At 39.0% G+C, this 19985-nt stretch overlaps 1 protein-coding gene across 1 annotated transcript in view; it reads right to left on the bottom strand.

Annotated features, from left to right (window-relative positions):
* mitfb (melanocyte inducing transcription factor b) overlaps positions 1-19985 on the bottom strand; it is a 91407-nt gene that overhangs the window by 37720 nt on the left and 33702 nt on the right. Inside the window, exon 2 of the mRNA XM_089124624.1 lies at positions 14382-14613. Coding sequence (XP_088980750.1) covers positions 14382-14613 — 232 coding nt within the window. The remainder of the gene's footprint in view (positions 1-14381; positions 14614-19985) is intronic.

Genomic DNA, 19985 nt, shown 5'->3' with positions numbered 1-19985 from the left:
GATCCACTACTCTTCTTGTTCTATCCTACACGACTCAGCGCTGCCCTCTGGTTTCTGGTAGGGTAGGGCTGCACGATTAATCAAAAAAAAATCACGATCTCGATTCAAACATAAATGCGATCTCATTTCTTAATGATGGCGATTCACTTCCGTGTTATTTCCCTGCATTCAGATCATGCTGCATTCACGCGTTATATTGGTCACACTCACACAAAAAGATAATTCACAAATCAATCATGCGGACGTTTTATCAGGGAATGTCTAAATTGAAGTTGTTGCACGTGAGCAGCGCATATTTTTTTTGGGCTTGCATGTTAATCAAAGTATTCACCGGGCGCAGGGGCAGCGCGTGAGCAGCAGTGAAACGCGCGCTCAATAAAAAGTGAAAGCACACTTTTGAGGGACAAAATTAATGATTTCACTCAAAAAGTAGTTTCACACAATGTCTAGTCAGTTTTAACAGGAACTGAAGTACCTTAAAACTTATATAAAAATAATAGCCGAGTCCCATAGACGCCTGTATCTTTTACACGCTTGTGTGGCTGCAGGTTTGGGTAAATAAAAGCTCGTCTCAAATAGGGCGGGTCTGTTTTTTAATTTCGGTTTGTTAATCTTCTAAAACCGTCAGATCGTCTGCTTTTTGGAGGCCGCTTAAGCACATATTAGTCCCGCCAAAGCCTAGTTTGATCGGCGAGTGATGATGTAGAATAGACCGCCGCGTTTGAAAGGGCAGAGAGAGAGAGAGAGAGAGAGAGAGAGAGAGAGAAAGAGAGAGGTCTTCAAACAACACGAAAGTTTGGAAGACCGCAGTTTCACATGGAGCATTTTGGAGAGTTTTAGATATGAAGACTCAAATATTTATAGAAGATTTAGGCTACCCATTTAAACTTGTTTGTAAGTATTCAGTTTGGGTGAAAGTGTGATGTCTGATTCTAAAAAAAGCTATAGTAAACTAGCCAGAAAATATTAAATATAGCCTACACTTACTTTTAGTTCATGACAGTAATACACAGACAGCTACATAGGCTAGCCCCAAAGAACCAGCTTAAACAATTTAGATTTTTTTTTGTTACTGCACTTTATTAGACTGTCTTGTGTTTTTTTTTTTTTTTTTTTTTTTTACTTGAGTGCAATACATTTTGGATGGAAAAAAGAGAGAATCGTGTAAGAGAATCGAGATCTCAATTCCCATGGAGAAAAATCACATTTTAGCAAGAATCGTGCAGCCCTATGGTAGGGTATGAACAATTGCACGTCAAACCCATTCACGTCTGTGCGCGAGACGGAGAGTAGCCTGGTTGATACATTCACACACAAACGGACCAGCAATTTTCAGACGCCATCTTTATGTTTTAGCTCAACTGCCACAGAATAAAAGCAGAGGATTGTGGGATATTAAAGGCAGCGAAGGATACATCTATGCTGCCTTCAAAAATGAATCAGATGAAGGCATCTCAGGAGACAGGAAGTGAAGCTAACTTTGGATATGTGCGTGCCTTGATTCCTTACAACCTCGGAGGAAGCCTGAGTTCCTGACTTCTTCTCAACAATGCTTGAGGGTTTAAAAGACAATTTACTCTGAGTCGCCCTCCTGTCGTTTCAAAGAATAGTTCCACGGCGAGTATAAGTGCCTCTGTTTATCTTACAGAGCCCAAACATTTAAATGGTAATGTATGTTGGGGTAGAAGCAGACTTTCCTTTAAATAAAAGGGAACTGTTCTCAGCATGGCCTAAAGGGAAAGACTGGAAGTTAAGGAGGTTGTGGATGTCAAAGTTTCAACCATATTGCTATAAATATTCTGCCCTAAGGCGAGAATGAATCGGAGCACATTCAAAGGACTATACCTCTCTATTTATATTTATCTATCTATTCAAAGGAAATCTATGTGTTATGCTACACATTTAAATGGGATCCATAAACAATCATCTTAAGAAATGAAACCACATGAGTCCAACTGACACCATTAACCATGTGGTTTAATGCGTGTCGTGCTAATAAAGTAAAAATTTACTTTACATTTTAAAGTAAAATTGAGATTTAAAGGTTTTTTAGGATTACTTAAAGGTCACTTGAATGTAATATCAGTCCTTTAACAAAAGGAAAAATCTGTTATTATTTACTTAGAATAAATGTACCTGACTGCCGATTTGACTCGTCTGCACATATCCAAATGTGTAAATACACATTAAGAGGTGTCTCGTCAGGTTTGATTACAATAGCTCGCACAATGTTTTCTTGTCACTGACATCGAGCCTGGAGCAACACTACTTCACATGCCATACTTTATTGTTAACAAATGAGATTTTATTATTTTTTTGGTTATTTTTGGTGCTTGACAGTTTCAATGTATGGAAAAATAGCAATAGCTAAACTCGTGCAAGTTTGGAATCACATAAAGATGAGTAAATGATGCATTTCCCGTTCGAATGTTACTATTCAAGTCAATTGCATTAAATGAAACAATGGATTACGTTCCAAATAAAGTGGCAGATCTAAAGTTCAATAACAAACCAGTTCCTGCAGCTGAAAGTTTCTCAATCACATTTAGCGATTGAGAAGGCAAAAGGCAACTAACAAAGATTTGTCTTCATCGTCTTGTCTTTGCTTGACTTGTGTGGCGGTCTTTGCCTCAGGCCAGATACTGTCACAAGAACATCCTTCTCAACGCTGAGACTCCAAGAAAGAGACGCATTGTTTGGCGTTTTACAATATGACTAAACTCTTGCACTAGTGCAGTGATGAACAAAATAAAAATGTTTTTGCTTAACATGGACAAGACTCTCATTGATTGGTTGGTGCTCTATGGGTTCTTACTAGTGGTCGACGGGTAGGTTTCGTTTTTTTTCCAGTGGGTGATGATAGCTAACGAAACACAAACACCACTGTTGTGCTTGAACGATATTTTGGGCGAACATGAACTGAACGTACTGTATACTGCCTGATGAATGTTACTGTGAACTTCTTCATACTGCTGTCTGAGAAAGCACGCTCTCTCAGTTTAACTTCATATAAGGCGCCAGATTTCTATAGAGCCTTCCAGGCGAAAACCCGGCTAAAACACACGTAAACAGGCCTTAAAAAAACACCCAGTCTGGCAACAAAAGGGTTTCTGCAGGTTTCACAAAGTCAAATTGAAGACTTTTTAAGACCTTTTTAAGGCCATTATGAATTAAATTTAAGACCTATATCACAACATAAAAAAGTACAAAGGAAACGCTGAGTCTCAAAATGACTTGCAAAGTAAATTAATTTATTCAAACTGAACAGTACTGAAGACAGCTTAGATGGATGCCTAATGCTTATTGGCTGTTACATGTTGGTCTATTTTGTAGTTATAATTACAGTGAATTATATTTAGACTTGCGAAATAAAAAACTATAACACCACGCAATAAATACAAAAATTCCAAAGCGCAGTAGGGGGACGTAGGAAAATTAAGACCTGTTTAAAATGATTTAAGACCTAGAGGCACAATACTTCAGAAAATGTCCTTTTTCTGACTTTTTAAGACTTTTTTGACAGACTTTTTAAGACCCGGCGGAAACCCTGAACACCAGCCACCAATGTCGCACCACGAGGCGTCGCATCGTACGATCAGTTTAAGACAAGGTCGTGAAGATGGGAAAAATCGTGCCCGCCGATCAAATAATTGCTGTCTGTGGTTGTATATGGGCTGTGGCAATAATTAAAAAAAGAAATAAATAGCTCGCAACAACATATGGAAAAAAAGAACTACAGTATGAACTAGTTTTTGGAACTGTGAAGTTCAAAATTGTGATTTATGACCTATGAACTGAATTTTGTGAACTGAACTTTGAACTAGTTCATGTAGACTGTGAACTTCCTTAACACTGACAAACACACACCATTAAATGGGTTCAACCATTTTATTCACTATCAATTGCATGCTCTTTCTTTCTCTACCATATTATCAAACGCGCAGGCTTAAACCAAATGCAAAGTGCCACTGCTTGACGTTATCGATGCAGAAAACACAGTGCACCTAAAATAATGACGCACCCATTGTCCAAAATAATATAAAACAATGTTTTGTTTGTTTAAATTACGCAAATCTTTCATGGGTTTAATTTACAAAGAGATATAATTTGCATTAAGCCATGCAAGTCTTAATACCTGGAGTTCCCTTTAAGTCAGAAAATGAGTAGCAATCATACTGACATGAGTGCTATATTCTTATAAGTCTTAAGAAACCACACAATAGCATTGTTTAAAGAAAATATCAAAATCAAACAGTGAAAATCTTCCCACCACAGAGCACTACTGATGAGGATGTTAGGAGAAGACTTCGCAGATTTGGATTTCAATACAACACAAGCAACTGGCAACAAAGAAAAGCCGTTTCACAAACTAGTACAAGCCATACGTTTAAGACGGTGTTAGGTGATACCAAAAGTCAAATCCATAAGCTGTGTTGCTAAACATTTTTCTAGTTTTTTTTTTTTTGGTTTGTTTTTCTTTGGAATATTGTGAATAGTCAATGGTGAAATTGATCCCTCGACTATAATCCCACTTTTTCACCTTATTTTCTCTTTTCCCAATGTTAAATATGCTGTGGAATGAAACGGTCGCTCCTAATTACAGGCATTCTTTGCTGAATTAGCGTTTGGTGTGTGCTAAGACTGTTCTTGCCTTTGTCTCCCTCCTAAACCTGATCCTGTACTTATTTCTGAAAAGATCAAAGGTCACTTGGCTAATTAGGGGCCAATCAGTCTTTAGGCAAACTCATCTGAGCTTAATGTTTTCACTTTTCAAGTCCAGCGGCTCTGCCTGGTACACCTCTGCGTCGCTTTGGGAAAATAGCGACTAAGCTAGTCAGAGACGGGCAGTCTCAAAGCTTTTGCGCTTTCTTTTTTTCTTCTTTCTTTTGATCGCTTGCTCATTTTTATTCTCATTAAAAAAAAAAGGAAAAGGAAAAGCTTTCATCCCCTCTTGTATTACTGGAACTTCTCAAATCTGTCATGTAAAGATTTTAGTGGGAAATTATTTAAACAGTTAAAGTCTATCAAAGACACAATCAGAGCTTAGTTTAAAATGGGTTCAACCATTTTATTCACAATCAAATTGCATGTTCTCTCATTTCTACTATACTTTTCTAAATACTTGTATTATATTTCTAAGTTTCGACTCATTCTCATTATATTTATTTATGACTTTTTTGTAAGTATTTAAAGTCCACCTTTATTTGTGTCCTTGTTATGCCAGGTTCAGACTACATGATATCAGCCCACATGATATCAGCCCGATTTTTGCACGATCGATTTGCCGTAGTGAGTCATGGATATTCGTAAACTACAATGTGCGTCGCGATGTAAGAATCCATCGTTGTGTCTCATATAGTGTGTCATAGTGGACGACAACCAACGCTGTGGCTATGACGCCTCACAATCCCGACAGATAGACTAGACTTTTTTCGGGCCTCCGCGATGTGTTTGTCACATTTAATTATTGAATGGAGGAAAGCAATGGAGCTGACAATACTTGTACCTATGTGAAAAAGATAAAGGATGGAGAACAATAGTGGAGTCAATTAGGCGAGTACAACCATTGTTTGTTTACGCTCTTGTTTCCAGAAGTCAGTCCTAGATCCGCCTCCTCCATGACATCACGCATATCATTAAAGACGGCAAACAATGACTGGTCAGGAAGCAACATGTAGTCTAACATGTTTCTTGTCTACGACACAACGAGAATATACGAATAAATATGATACAGATCGTAACAACCATAATAGACAAAAAATACTGTAACATAAAAATCCTAACTCTAATCCTACAGAAAGTATGTTAATTACACTGAAAAAAAATTAGTGTAGAAACAATTTTCACTTGCACGTAACAGCAAGTAACACACTGAATTAAACATTACATGTTTGAGCAGAACGACTGAAATAGTATTTTCTCCACTAACCTTTGTTGTATTTGCCACTTTGAAAAATTATTTTTACAGTGTAATATTAAACAGTGATTAAATGTATAATTTAAGAACAACCTAAAATAAAGTGTAACCTCATCTTTTATATTTCTTATTGGATTTCAGTTTACGCATCTGCCAAGTAAATTCCTTAAAGGGATAGTTCACCCAAAAATGAAATTTCTGTCATAAATTACTCGCCCCCATGTTGTTGCAACCCCGTAAGACCTTTGTTTATCTTCGGAACACAAATTAAGATATTTTTGATGAAATCTGAGAGCTGGATCACTCCTCCATACTTGTCCATAGGCTTCTTGAGGGATTGAAACTTGCTGGCCTCGAAAAGTCATTAAAGACATCGTTAAAATAGTCCGAGTGACTACAGTGGCTCAATCTTAATTTTAGCAAACGACGAGAATACTTTTTGTGTACAAAAAAACAACAAAAATAACGACTTTATTTCAACTATTCATTTACTTCTCTCTCTGCCTCGAGTCAGGTTACTAGTTTAATAACGTAAGCTTCTGTTATTGTACGTCACACGCATCACACACATGACCAGCGTCGGCCAATAGTGAGCCTAGATGTGACGTAGCTCTACGCTATCACACTACGTTAACTGACTAGAGTCTTATAGAGAAGGAAGTGAATAGTTTAAATAAAGTCTTTATTTTTGTTTGTTATTGCGCACAAAAAGTATTCTTGTCGTTTGATAAAGTTAAGATTGAGCCACTGTAGTCACTTGGACTATTTTAACGATGTCTTTAATAACTTTTCGAGGCCGGAAAGTTTCAATCCCTCTAGAAGCCTATGGACTAGTATGGAGGAGTGATCCAGCTCTCAGATTTCATCAAAAATATCTTAATTTGTGTTCCGAAGATGAACGAAGGTCTTACAGGGTTGGAACAACATAAGGGTGAGTAAATACTGACAGAATTTTCTGTTTTGGGTGAACTATCCCTTTAAGGAAATCATGCATAGATTCCAATATAAATATATTTTATATACATTTATAAATATATACATTTCTAATAAAAAATTAATTTAAAAATAAAATGTATCATGGATACAGTATAAACTCTGGATTTCAAGGTTAGGTCCATAAATCTAAACTACACTAGCAAAAAAAAAAAAAAATGTACTCACTCAAAAAACTTAAAAGGGAAGCCATTTTTCTATAGCTTCTGGCTATAATGTTACAGCCAGTCAGTCGTACTAATGCATTCACATTCTCACATTCTTTTAGAGGCATTATGAATAACTTAAACTCAGTTCTTTCAATGTTCTGGTCTGTATGTATATATTGCTGTTACAACCAAAGCACTGTGTTTTATTTGGGGTCAAATAAAAATCTGCGCCTGTATTTGCATGGAAGTGTGTATTAATTGTTGACAGCCGTTCAGCGGATTGAATGACCAGCACATCATCAGCTTAGCATAAGTGACGACTGACTGAACATAAATACTACGTTAAGGAGTACATGCCATGCCCTTTCTATCCTTTGATATGAGCCACTCTAAATCAGACGCTAAAGTATCGGTTGTTTTCAAACGCTACTAAGGAGATTCCTCAAGGTGTCAACATTCAACCACACACTTTCCCTCCATACGCCATATGTTCCAAACATCGTTTGTTTTCTTATACATTCTTATTGTTCAATTAACGCACGGTGATATTTAGAAATCAGTATTTACAAAAAAATAAATAAACACTATGCCTTATCCTAAAATATGCATAAAATATCAAAATGCACTTTTCCTTCATTTTAAAACCATTTCTTTTGTCACACAGTATTTGGATCAGGCTTGGCCGTTGCATGCTGGGTGGTCTTGATTTGTGTAATCAGCTTCTTTTGACAGGGGAGCGTCACACATAAATATAGTACACTTCACACATCTTACAAAAACTGTTGTGTGAGAATCAAAATATGGGAGAATTAATCGCTTCATAAATGTCCCTAAGGCACATGACACATGAGTAGAACCTACTCCTAAATTAACGTTAATATTATTGAGATGTTACTGTAGTTTTTATTAATATTTTTATTATATTTAATGTTTATATTTTCCATTTCGGTTAAAGTTTTAGTAATTTTTTTGTGCGTTTTTGCTTTTTTTTATGAAATATTTTTTTTAGTTTTTATTCTTTTTTACAGTCTTAGTACATCAAATTAAACTAAATGAAAATGAGAAAAGTTTTAGGCAACTAGCTGAAATAAAATAAGTTTAGACTTTTTATATGGTATTTATTTAAAATAATGTTTATTTTATTATATGTAATGAAAATGTTTTTTAGTTTAGTTTTTTGTAGTTTCAGTTATAATATCAACCCTGTCCCAAATCTGTCTTATTTTGAACTGGTTTAAATTCAGCAAGAATATTAGATGTTAATCTAAAATTAGGTTTGATTTATAAAACAGCGATGAAGCAGTTAAAACTAGTTAAAATGAAAATATTTAAGAAACAGATAAATCATAGATAATTGAATAGAACTGTAAGAAAGAAATATATTGTCCTTAAAAGTTACTTGATATTGGAATTTAAAATAAGAAGAGCACATGAGACCTTAACATGGGTGGAAACTGAACTAGAAAAATACACAAAAATATTAAAACCATAATCATGCAATATTAGTATTACTGATGCACATTCAAACAATCATATACATAGAACTGAATAATTATAGAATAAATCATCAATCAACACACATGACTGTTTCCCATCCCTGTAACCCAATCACAGACAGTTAATAGCGTCGCAATCATATCCCCCCCGAAAAAACTGAGCAAATATAACATAACGCCTCTTACCGAGTGACATTAGCAGCCCGAGTCCTTTGGGATGCAGCGGGTTTTGTTGTATTTATCACAGTCTGTGCACAATAGCACAGAAATCAGTAACAGTCTATAGTTCTGCAGACTAACAAGGAATCAAAGCTATGAAATGATTTTGAATGTAGCTGAGCAAATAGGATTAAAGATGGCTAATTCCAAGAGGCTGGAGCACAGCATGCATTAAAGAGGAATTCTCTGGGGAAAGATAATCCCCATATGCGTTTTAACACACTTCACTGTCCCCTGCCCACCCCGTTCCCTCCCCTTCCTTACGGACAGTATCATAATCAGACACGCTTGGGCTGATACACTCAAGCTTGAGTTGAACTGAGCGGTCAAAGCAGGAGAACAAATCCATGATATGCTAATGCCAGCGTAGCCAAACCATGAAAAGTCATGGAGAACGAAACCACGAAACCAGCTATGACATGGTCAACTGAGGCTTTCCAGTGAAATCCTGTCCAATTCTTTGATTTCATATGTTGTTACATTCCAGAGCGTGTCCGCATTCAGTGAGAGTATGTGCTGCGCTCTTGGAGTTGCCACAAGGGGCGCTATAACGGACATTAGCCGGAACAATCTTTTGCCATGCTTCGTTCTCTTTCAGGACTACTGTCATCGCAAAGCAATGGTTTAAAGACAATCTTGCCAGTGTTGCCAACTTAGATTAGTGACGTTTTCTTCCAAAAAAGCGACTAGCGACGAATCTATAGCTTCTGCTGGTTAACGTAGTCAGTCACTATATCATAGGCTGCGTCCGAAATCGCGTACTATGCGAGTAGGTACTATATTTAAATAAGAACGTACTTTGCGACCGTTAAAAAAGTACGTTTTATATAGTATGAATACGGGTAGTATGAATGAGTCCGGACGCACTACATGCGCCATGTTGCGCTGTTTTTAGCTCTGCTTTCTGTTTTCATCTGCGTTTTTACGTCGCCCGAGCCGACAATCAAGAGGAAGCGTCGGTCAGCTGCTTGCAGATCACGCCTTTTGCAGAATTTCTCAAATAACATGTATTTACCTAATAAATTTTACCTCATAAAACACAAACACAACTCCTATGAACAATGACAGATGTTGATTTTTGGCAAGGAAAAAGCCATTCATTTGCTTGTGATATTACCATCGATAAATAAACATAATTTAATCAATAAAGATCCGCATGTGTGTCTGTGGTTATCTTCTATCGTTACAGCCACGTCTCTCATACAAGCACGTCTCCGGTTTCCACCATTTTCAAATATAACGACAACAACTCCTCTCCCGTGGCACAATGGAATAGTAAAGTGTCCATCGTATGCGCACTTCATAATCTCGCCGGATGTAGTAGGTCATCCGAGTACTTTTCACCTACTGTTTTTCGAATTCTATGATTTCGGACATACTCTGCTCGCGTACTGTTTTACGCATACTATATAGTAGGGAAGTATTTGATTTCACACGCAGCCATAGTCTTTCTACTGTCTGACTGAAAATGTCAATTAAAACAGCTTTAAATGGACATTCGGCTATATATATGAGAATGGATTAGGAGAGAAAAGAGTGCCGACAGTTGGCGCATTACGTCACCTAGCGACATTTAGAGACTTTTTGAGTAGGTTTTAGCTAGCCTGACCCTGCCATACTCATATTCTAGTCAGAATGTGAGTCTGATCCTGCTCCATAGGGCTTTGATTATGAGGCGTGTCTTAACCAAAACGGGAACAAAAAAAAAACTCTGCACTCAATTGCATAGGGATAGACCTACTACCAATCAGAGCAACGCAGTAAGTGACGTATGTTGAGCGACGCTGCAGGCATGCTGGAAGAAGTAGTAAAGTAATGAGTGTTGCTTCTTGTACTTGGTCCTCCATGAGTGCGACCAAAGGAGAAACCACAACGACCACAGGGTTTTCATTGCGTCCCATCTTATTAGCAAACTTTTGAAAATCCCGTGGGAAGGACGGCAAACACATCTTTCCGATCGACAAATGTCTTGATTGCGGTTCTCTGTTCGTCTTTTAAAATGAATTCACTGTCGATTTCTTTTACAACAGACGCGATAGCAGAATCTATGCATCTCAGTTCTCCAGCTGCAGTCATCTCTGAGGAAAACCAGTTCAACCCAAGCGCTCTTTGACAGAGTTGTAGTACTTGAGACTCGGACTCGTCTCGGACTCGGTCTCGAGACCATATTTTAATGGTCTTGGTCTTGTCATGGACTCGTGTCCATTTGGACTCGGAATTGACTCGTACTCGAACATTTTTTTTTTTTGGACTCGGAATTATTCCCGAGTCCACTCGAGTTCAATTAAAAATATTTTTCATGATTATTAATGTATGTTAATAAAATATTTCTTTAAATTGATTGACACGCCCAGTGATTGGTGATTTTGTAGTGCGCAACTGCGCATGACAAATTGTAATAAAATTACTTTTAACACCACCTACTATGTGGCCTTTTTAGCCTAAACTGATCATATTTTTTAAACTCTAAGTAAATTCAGTAAAAAAAAAAAGGATTTCTCTAAGTAAATAAAAGTAAATTAGGTAATCAACCCTCACTGGTCTCGGTCTCGACTCGGACTCGACCGTCTCTGGTCTCGGACTCGACTCGGACTCGGTATTGACTTGGACTCGACTCTCTCTGGTCTCGGTGTCGACTCAGACTCGAATGAGGAGGTCTCGACTACAACACTGCTCTTTGATGACGTGACGATTACGTAACTGCAGATCATCTGTTCATCATTGTATAAAGCCCGCCCTGGCAATTTGATTGGCTTGACGATTTCTGAACCGATCATAATTACTCCTCAATAGATTGAGTCCAGACCTAACCAAAAATGTTGTGGGCGGGGTTCGGGCTGGCATACAGGCTAGGCTTTAGCTACTTTCCATTCAAAGTAGTTGGTAGCACTGAATCAGCAGCAAAAGCTAGACATGCCAACCATTCACCCATTTGCCAGCGTTTCACTTCTTTAGTACAATACATTTCATTATATTTGTCAATTGAGATGAAACAGTATTATTAAATAGTTTTTTTTTTTTTTTGCTATCTGTTTATTATTTTGTGATGCAGGATAAGATTAATTTTGATTCCAATTTACAAGATATTAATTGACTTTAAGTGGGAATATTTCAGTTATAATGTTGAACAATTTAGCATAAATATAAATAATTTTTCTGTGATATAGGGCAGTGTTTCGGACGGATTCAAATCTTTCTTTTTTTTTTTTTTCCATTTTCATTGAAAAAATGCCTCAGGGAGAATTGGGAAATTGTGCGACGCTGGTCATGCTGTGCATTTTAACCGGCACAAATGAATAATTTGTTTCATGAATCGGACTGTGCTGTTCCCGTTGTATGTTTGTTTTTGCGTACAGCCTGTTAGGAGTTTTTATTGCATTGCATTAAATGTATATGAGTTGGAATTCACTTCATAATCTCAGTTGCATTTTGAGACATTCCTAGCCGACATGCCAAGAAAGTAAAGCACCGATAATATGAACACAACATGCACTAAATCGTAAAAACACTGTTATTAAATCTTATCCCTATAAAGCCTACTCTATGATATTTGATACACACATTTCTACAGGCCTCTCTAAATCATCAACATGCTCAAAACGTATTACTTTTCAAATGTTTATTTGTTCATTCCTCAATCAGCGTTGTATTACATTGCATTATGTTTTAAAACTATTCAGCTTTGATCATAAAACTAAGTGTTTAAAAATCATCTTAATGACATTATTGGGAGATACAGAGTGACAACTGATATTCATAAGCATTATACAGTATATGAGTATTCTGCTGTACTGTTATACAGATTTTATTGATTTACATTACTAGCTATCAGAATTTCATCTTACTTCCCCGGCCATTTAAATATCAGAAACACGATTTTGCTCAGTTTCCGCCTCTGAATTAAATTGTAGTTGTTTCCTCCTTAATGTGTGAGCCATTCTCACAATATATCAAGCCTTATGTATCAAATACGACACAAAACAAAAAATATATATGTTTGTATATATACATACATATATATATATATATATATATATATATATATATAATTGGGCTGGGCAACGATTAATCACGATTAATCGTGTCCGTAAATAAAAGTTTGTGTTTACAAATACTGTATGTGTGTATACTGTGCATTTATTTTCTATATATAAATACACACATACGCATGTACATACACTCACCTAAAGGATTATTAGGAACACCTGTTCCTATCTAATCAGCCAATTATCTAATGGCAGTTGCTTCAATGCATTTAGGGGTGTGGTCCTGGTCAAGACAATCTCCTGAACTCCAAACTGAATGTCAGAATGGGAAAGAAAGGTGATTTAAGCAATTTTGAGCGTGGCATGGTTGTTGGTGCCAGACAGGCCGGTCTGAGTATTTCACAATCTGCTCAGTTACTGGGATTTTCACACACAACCATTTCTAGGGTTTACAAAGAATGGTGTGAAAAGGGAAAAACAATCAGTATTCGGCAGTCATGTGGGCGAAAATGCCTTGTTGATGCTAGAGGTCAGAGGAGAATGGGCCGACTGATTCAAGCTGATAGAAGAGCAACTTTGACTGAAATAACCACTCGTTACAACCGAGGTATGCAGCAAAGCATCTGTGAAGCCACAACACGCACAACCTTGAGGCGGATGGACTACAACAGCAGAAGAACCTAACGGGTACCACTCATCTCCACTACAAATAGGAAAAAGGGGCTACAATTTGCAAGAGCTCACCAAAATTCTGTTGAGACATTCAGATGTTCAGAATTTGGCGTAAACAGAATGAGAACATAAATCCATCATGCCTTGTTACCACTGTGCAGGCTGGTGGTTGTGGTGTAATGGTGTGGGGGATGTTTTCTTGGCACACTTTAGGCCCCTTAGTGCCAATTGGGCATCATTTAAATGTTTCTGACCATGTCCGTCCCTTTATGGCCACCACGTGCCAATCCTCTGATGGCTACTTCCAGCAGGATAATGCACCATGTCACAAAGCTTGAATCATTTCAAATTGGTTTCTTGAACATAACAATGAGTTCACTGTACTAAAATGGTCCCACAGTCACCAGATCTCAACCCAATAGAGCATCTTTGGGATGTGGTGGAACGGGAGCTTCGTGCCCTGGATGTGCATCCCACAAATCTCCATCAACTGCAAGATGCTATCCTATCAATATTGGTCAACATTTGTAAAGAATGCTTTCAGCACCTTGTTGAATCAATGCCACATAGGATTAAGGCAGTTCTGAAGGTGAAAGGGGGTCAAACGCAGTATTAGAATGCTGTTCCTAATAATGCTTTAGTGTATATTTTTAAGAAAAATGTGTTATATATAAAATATTTGGTATATTATGTATAAATATAAATACAATATATATATATGAAAATATTTCTTAAATACATAAATGCAAATGTGTGTATTTATACATAAAAATTAATTACACACGCATATATTATGTAAACACAAACTTTTATTTAGTATGCGATTAATCGTTGCCCAGCACTAAATTATTATTTTTTTAATCTAAGGTTTCAGTAAACTGTTGCATTTCAAAACCTCAGATTTCTCAGACTATCCATGATGATGAGTAACTCTGACTGTGGTGGGTACCTTCAGCACTTCCATGGGCACCTGTGTGGCACTGGGCGGGCCGGGGGGTGCACTGACGTTGATGGCGGGGCTCTGGGTGGCGTACGCTGAGCTCTGCCGTCTCTGCCGCTCTCGCCGCTCCTGCTCTTGGAGCTGCTCGCGCATCAGCTGCTGGCGGAGCAGGATCCGCGAGGTCACAGCCGACGAGCCCAGCGGGGGCTTACAGGAGCCATGCTGATGCTCAGAGGGATTACTGCAGGCACACACACACAGACAGACAGACAGTTGAGGAGTGGGGCTCTGTAGAGGGACCGTGTTTGCTACACTAGGTGCTGGATAATTTAATTATTTTGAGATCCTGGATGTTAATTAGGAAGCATAATTATTTGAACCACGGGGATCGAGTTGGATTGGAAATATGGAAACTGACTGGAAAGCTAAGCATCACTACTAAACAGTTGTGAAGTTGAACAAGCCCCCAAGTATTAAACTTAGCCCACAAATGTTCTGCTGACATGATATACACAAGTTTTGGGATTGAGATTGGAACCTTTTTTTTTTTACCCATAGTAGACAAAAAAATCTGTGGAAAAAATGCATTACACTCACACAAAAATGCCAGTAAGAAACCTAGCAAACCTCCCACAACACCCGATACGACACACTAAAACTATTATACTTTAAACGAATACTCTGTACTTAAGTGTGAATATAATGTTTTTAGACACTTAAAGCCGCTGTCCGTAACTTTAAGTTAAAAATAATCCAAAATAATTATAAAAAAACAAAAAAAAACAACGTATTCTGCCAGTGGTCAAAACTATCTGCTTGTCATAGCTAGACTCAAAACGGTTATGTAATAATGGTAATAATGATTTTAATTCAAAAAAAATAAATAAATATTTATTTATACAGTAATGTAACGCTAAGTCAACGGCGTTCATAAACACGCTGAAAAGCGATTATGCACGCCAAAAATGGAAATACGAATTGGCGTGTCATACATACCCCATTTCATTAGATCAGTCTGGGCAGAAGAAAGAGCAGCATGAAACTAGCAAAGGATATCGGACAGTCAACATAAACAGTTTAGCATCATCATCCAAACATAGTTGCAGAATAACAAAAGTGACCAATCAGCATCAATTATAATCCGTTATAAAATTTAATCATTTATCTACCTCTAATATAACACTAAAGTCTAACAGTGTCCTTGTTATGAGTAGTTGATGTTTGTGGCATAATCACAGAACTGGGCCGGACCTTCTTGACGCTGATTCAATGCAACAACTTGCAACAACGACTCAAGCAAATCTCTCTCTCTCTCCCTCTCCGTCTCTCTCCCAGGAAAAACTACATCTGAAGGTGAAAATGCATGTAATGCAACAAAACCAGGCACTACTTCCTCTACATCAGCTGATGTTTTCAGTTCTGCGGCTGTTTAGGTTTTCTTTTCTCCCACAGCTTTCCTCCCACTATTTCGACATCATTTTTTTCTACAGTGCCTTACAGATCCCAGTCCAGCTGAGGAACTTACACAACGTTCCCTCGCGCACTTTCAGTTCTCTTCATGATTCCAGTAGAGGAACTGTTGGCTCCAAACGCTGCACGTTTTTCCGCCCAGAAACCCAGACGACGTGCTGTCAAGATGAGGCCTTCTCCTCGCCGCTGATCCTTTTGATGCGCCTCTGCCAAGCGGCCAGCCAATCCAGCTGTGCAGTAATCGCTCTAATTAGCCTGTCCGGCCCTGTCAAATGCTAGTCTGCAGCACTTGCCTTGCATTGTGGTTTAAACATGTTTAATCTCATTGTCTACAACTTTACATTTCTGTTTCTGACAAGACATTATTAAGGGCCGTTGTTCATGAAAGCTGCACTGCAAGTAGCATAAACGATTTTATTTGAATCAAACTAAAAGAATTCGTTTTCTTATTTCTTTTTTAAGAATAAACTTGAGAGAGAGAAAAAAAAAACATTTGCAAAAAAACACAAAAGCATTGGCTTTTCTCATGTTCTCATATTTTTTCCATCACCATGTCCCCTTAAAGGCTCCGTACTATTGCAATATTTCACTGTAAAATATAAAAATATAATAATATTAATCATTTTCAATTTTTAAATAATCTTAATTTCTTCTTTCAACTACCACACTTTTATTTGGATGGAAAACATCTTTATACAATCAAACTTATGAAACAGATACAAAAATTAGAGAAGACAAATAAGAAGAAAGGAGAGAAAGAAGAAATGCAGGGACATTGATTCTGGGTCAAGAGTGGCTAACACGCATGTTTTTGATGCATCATAGTTCCTCAGTTTAAAAACTGATCATGGTTTGTCTGGCACGACTGAATCATGACTACTGAATCAAAGGCAATGGACTGACTCACACAGGACTAAACTGCTGTGGATCACTTTTAACACACTTTACTGATGGGCCTTTAAAATTTGGTATTCTGTGTCTGCTTCTCTAATGATCATGCAAGTGCTAATTTGCTTTGCTAAAGCCAACTTCATAAAACACATCAACCAATCAATGATCATGTTACTAAAGTTCAAAATTACGAAACCTAATTATTCAATCTCTTTAACAAATCCTTTACATGATAGTAGTAATTGAGACCAATAACATGGACATGATTCCCTCTAGCTTTGTATACATAAATAGTCAGTGTAGCAGGTGCATTGTTAAACAATAAATATTAAACTTATTGAATAAACTTATTTTTGGATTTGAATCAACCAATTTATAATTGCAATCAAAATATTAAAATGATATCAAGTGCCTTTTATTGCAAAGAATTTTAATATCCACTGTATTATTATACAATAACAGCATTTGCTTGGAAATTTTAACTTTGCGCTGTCTCACAAAAGTTATGGAATCCACTTCGCATTGGCTTATAAAACGTTTGTATTCCCCTTATAAACTTTGCTTTTGCTCGCAAAAGTTTTGTGTTCTTTCACAAATGCTTTGAATTTCCTTGCAAAACTTTATCGTTCATGTGACGAGGTTAGAGAGGACTCAAAAGCGAAAGTGACAATCACAGCTCTTTAATTGGCTCAAATCTTTGACCACAGGTAACTCAAACAGAGGTTACAATATAAATCAGCAAATGAAGGCCCCAGTAGAACTGGCAGTAAAACTTGAACGGAAATCCTCCTCTGTGGTACTGGCAGAGATGAGGCTGGAGAAGGCTGGAGGCTGGAGAAGCCGCGACTCAGTAACTCACGGAGCTGGTATGACGAGCACGGTGCAGGATAACAGCTTCAAACTCTTAGCAGGTATGGTTCTGGAAGTATATTGAATGGACACAGAATAATACTAGAGATAACAAGTTGCACTCTCAAGACAGGACTGGACAAGACTGGTTGCACGCATCTGCAAACATCGAAAAAACTGACAACAAGACAAGGAAAGAGAGGGTTAGAAAAAGCCAAGATAATGAAAGGAGATGAGGAACAGGTGGAGAGAGATGAGCCTAATGAAAAGTGATAAGAGCTGTCAGTAATGAAAGTGAAAGCGAAGTGTGTGTGTGTGTGTGTATGAGTGCCCAGCAGAGGGAGACAGAGAAAGAGCCAGGATCATGACAGTACCCCCTCCTCAATGAGCGCCTCCTGGCGCTCCCGAGGAGGAACCCTGGCGAGACCGGATGAAATCATCAATGAGCGAGGGGTCCAGGATGTCCCGGGGGGAAACCCAGCTTCTCTCTTCTGGCCCATACCCCTTCCAATCGACCAAGTACTGATGCCATCGACCCCGACGGCGCCTGTCCAAGATCTTGCGGACAGTATAGACAGGAGAACCCTCCACACGAACAGCCGAAAATGCGGTACGAGAGGTCGAGCGACTGACGGGCTTAATGCAGGAGACGTGAAATACCGGGTGGACACGACGAAGGTTAGAAGGCAAATGAAGCTTGACGGCGACAGGATTAATGATCTTGACTATATGGAACGGCCCGATAAAACGGGGAGCCAGCTTGTGAGACTCGGACTGAAGAGGTAAATTGGAAGTGGAGAGCCACACTCTCTGGCCAGCACTATAGCGGGGACTCTTAACGCAAAACTTATTTGCAGAGATGCTCATGCGTCTCCTCGTACGACAAAGAAAAGACCTCACTCTCTTCCAAGTTTGCCTGCAACGACTGATGAAAGTGACGACGGAGGGACAGTTAGAATCTGTTTCCTACAAGGGAAATAGCTGGGGTTGATAGCCGAGACAACAATGAAAGGGTGAGAGCCCTGTGGCAGAAGATGGGAGAGAGTTGTGAGCATATTCTGCCCAGGGAAGCTGCTCTGCCCAAGACGCAGGATTATGGAAAGCCAGACTGCGAAGAATGCGGGCGACAATTTGATTTGCACGTTCGGCCTGACCGTTAGTCTGGGGGTGAAAACCCGATGAAAGGCTAACGGTGGCACCAATGAGGCGACAGAACTCTTTCCAGAATTGTGAGGAAAATTGCGGGCCCCTATCGGAAACGACGTCGGTGGGCAAACCGTGTAATCTGAAAACATGATTAACCATAATCTGGGATGTCTCCTTGGCAGAGGGAAGCTTGACAAGCGGAATAAAGTGGGCGGACTTAGAAAAACGGTCGACCACTGTAAGAATGACGGTATTACCGGCCGAGGCGGGGAGACTCGTGATAAAGTCGAGCGCAATATGTGACCATGGACGAGTGGGAATAGGTAGCGGACGTAACAGACCAGCGGGCAGGGAGTTACCAGCCTTGGTCTGGGCACAGACAGAACAAGAAGCGATAAAACGGCGCGCGTCACGATCTAAGGTGGGCCACCAAAAAAGTTGGCGAATTAGCGCAATAGTGCCCCGGACGCCGGGATGGGCAGACAATTTGGAAGAATGTCCCCACTGAAGGACGGCCAGGCGCGTAGGCACCGGAACGAATAAAGAGCCCTTAGGACAATCTCGAGGAGTGACAGTATGGGAAAGAGAGCGCTTCATCTGTCTCTTGATTCCCAAAACCGCAGCTCCCACCACACGACTGGGAGGAATAATCTCCTCCTGGGTGGTAGTGAAAGAAGAGGAATCAAAGAGACGGGACAACGCATTAGGGTTGACATTCTTAGAGCCAGGACGATACGAGATGGAAAAGTCGAAGCGCGTGAAGAAAAGTGACCAACGAGCCTGGTGTGCGTTAAGTCTCTTTGCGGAACGGATATATTCTAAATTACGATGGTCAGTCCAGACAATAAAAGGAACAGAGGAGCCCTCCAACCACTGACGCCACTCGCCTAAAGCCAGACGAATGGCGAGCAGTTCGCGATTGCAGACATTGTAATTTCGTTCCGCGGGGGACAGACGGTGTGGAAAAAAAGCGCACGGATGCATCTTGTTATGGGAGACCGACCGCTGAGAAAGAACGCCGCCAACACCCACCTCAGACGCGTCAACCTCGACAATAAATTGTCTAGTGATATCCGGCATGATTAGAATAGGTGCAGAGGTAAAGAGGACTTTTAGACGGTCAAAAGCCTCTTGAGCGGTTTCTGACCATCTAAAACTGGACTTAACTGAGGTCAGGGCGGTAAGCGGCGCGGCTACTTGGCTGAAATTGCGTACAAAGCGATGATAAAAATTAGCAAATCCAAGGAAGTGCTGTAA

Source organism: Pimephales promelas, chromosome 20 (assembly GCF_988280905.1).
Source record: "Pimephales promelas chromosome 20, fPimPro1.hap1.1, whole genome shotgun sequence".
Lineage (NCBI taxonomy): Eukaryota > Metazoa > Chordata > Actinopteri > Cypriniformes > Leuciscidae > Pimephales > Pimephales promelas.
Note: the sequence above shows the minus strand (reverse complement) of the source record. Positions and strands in the feature narration are given on the sequence as shown.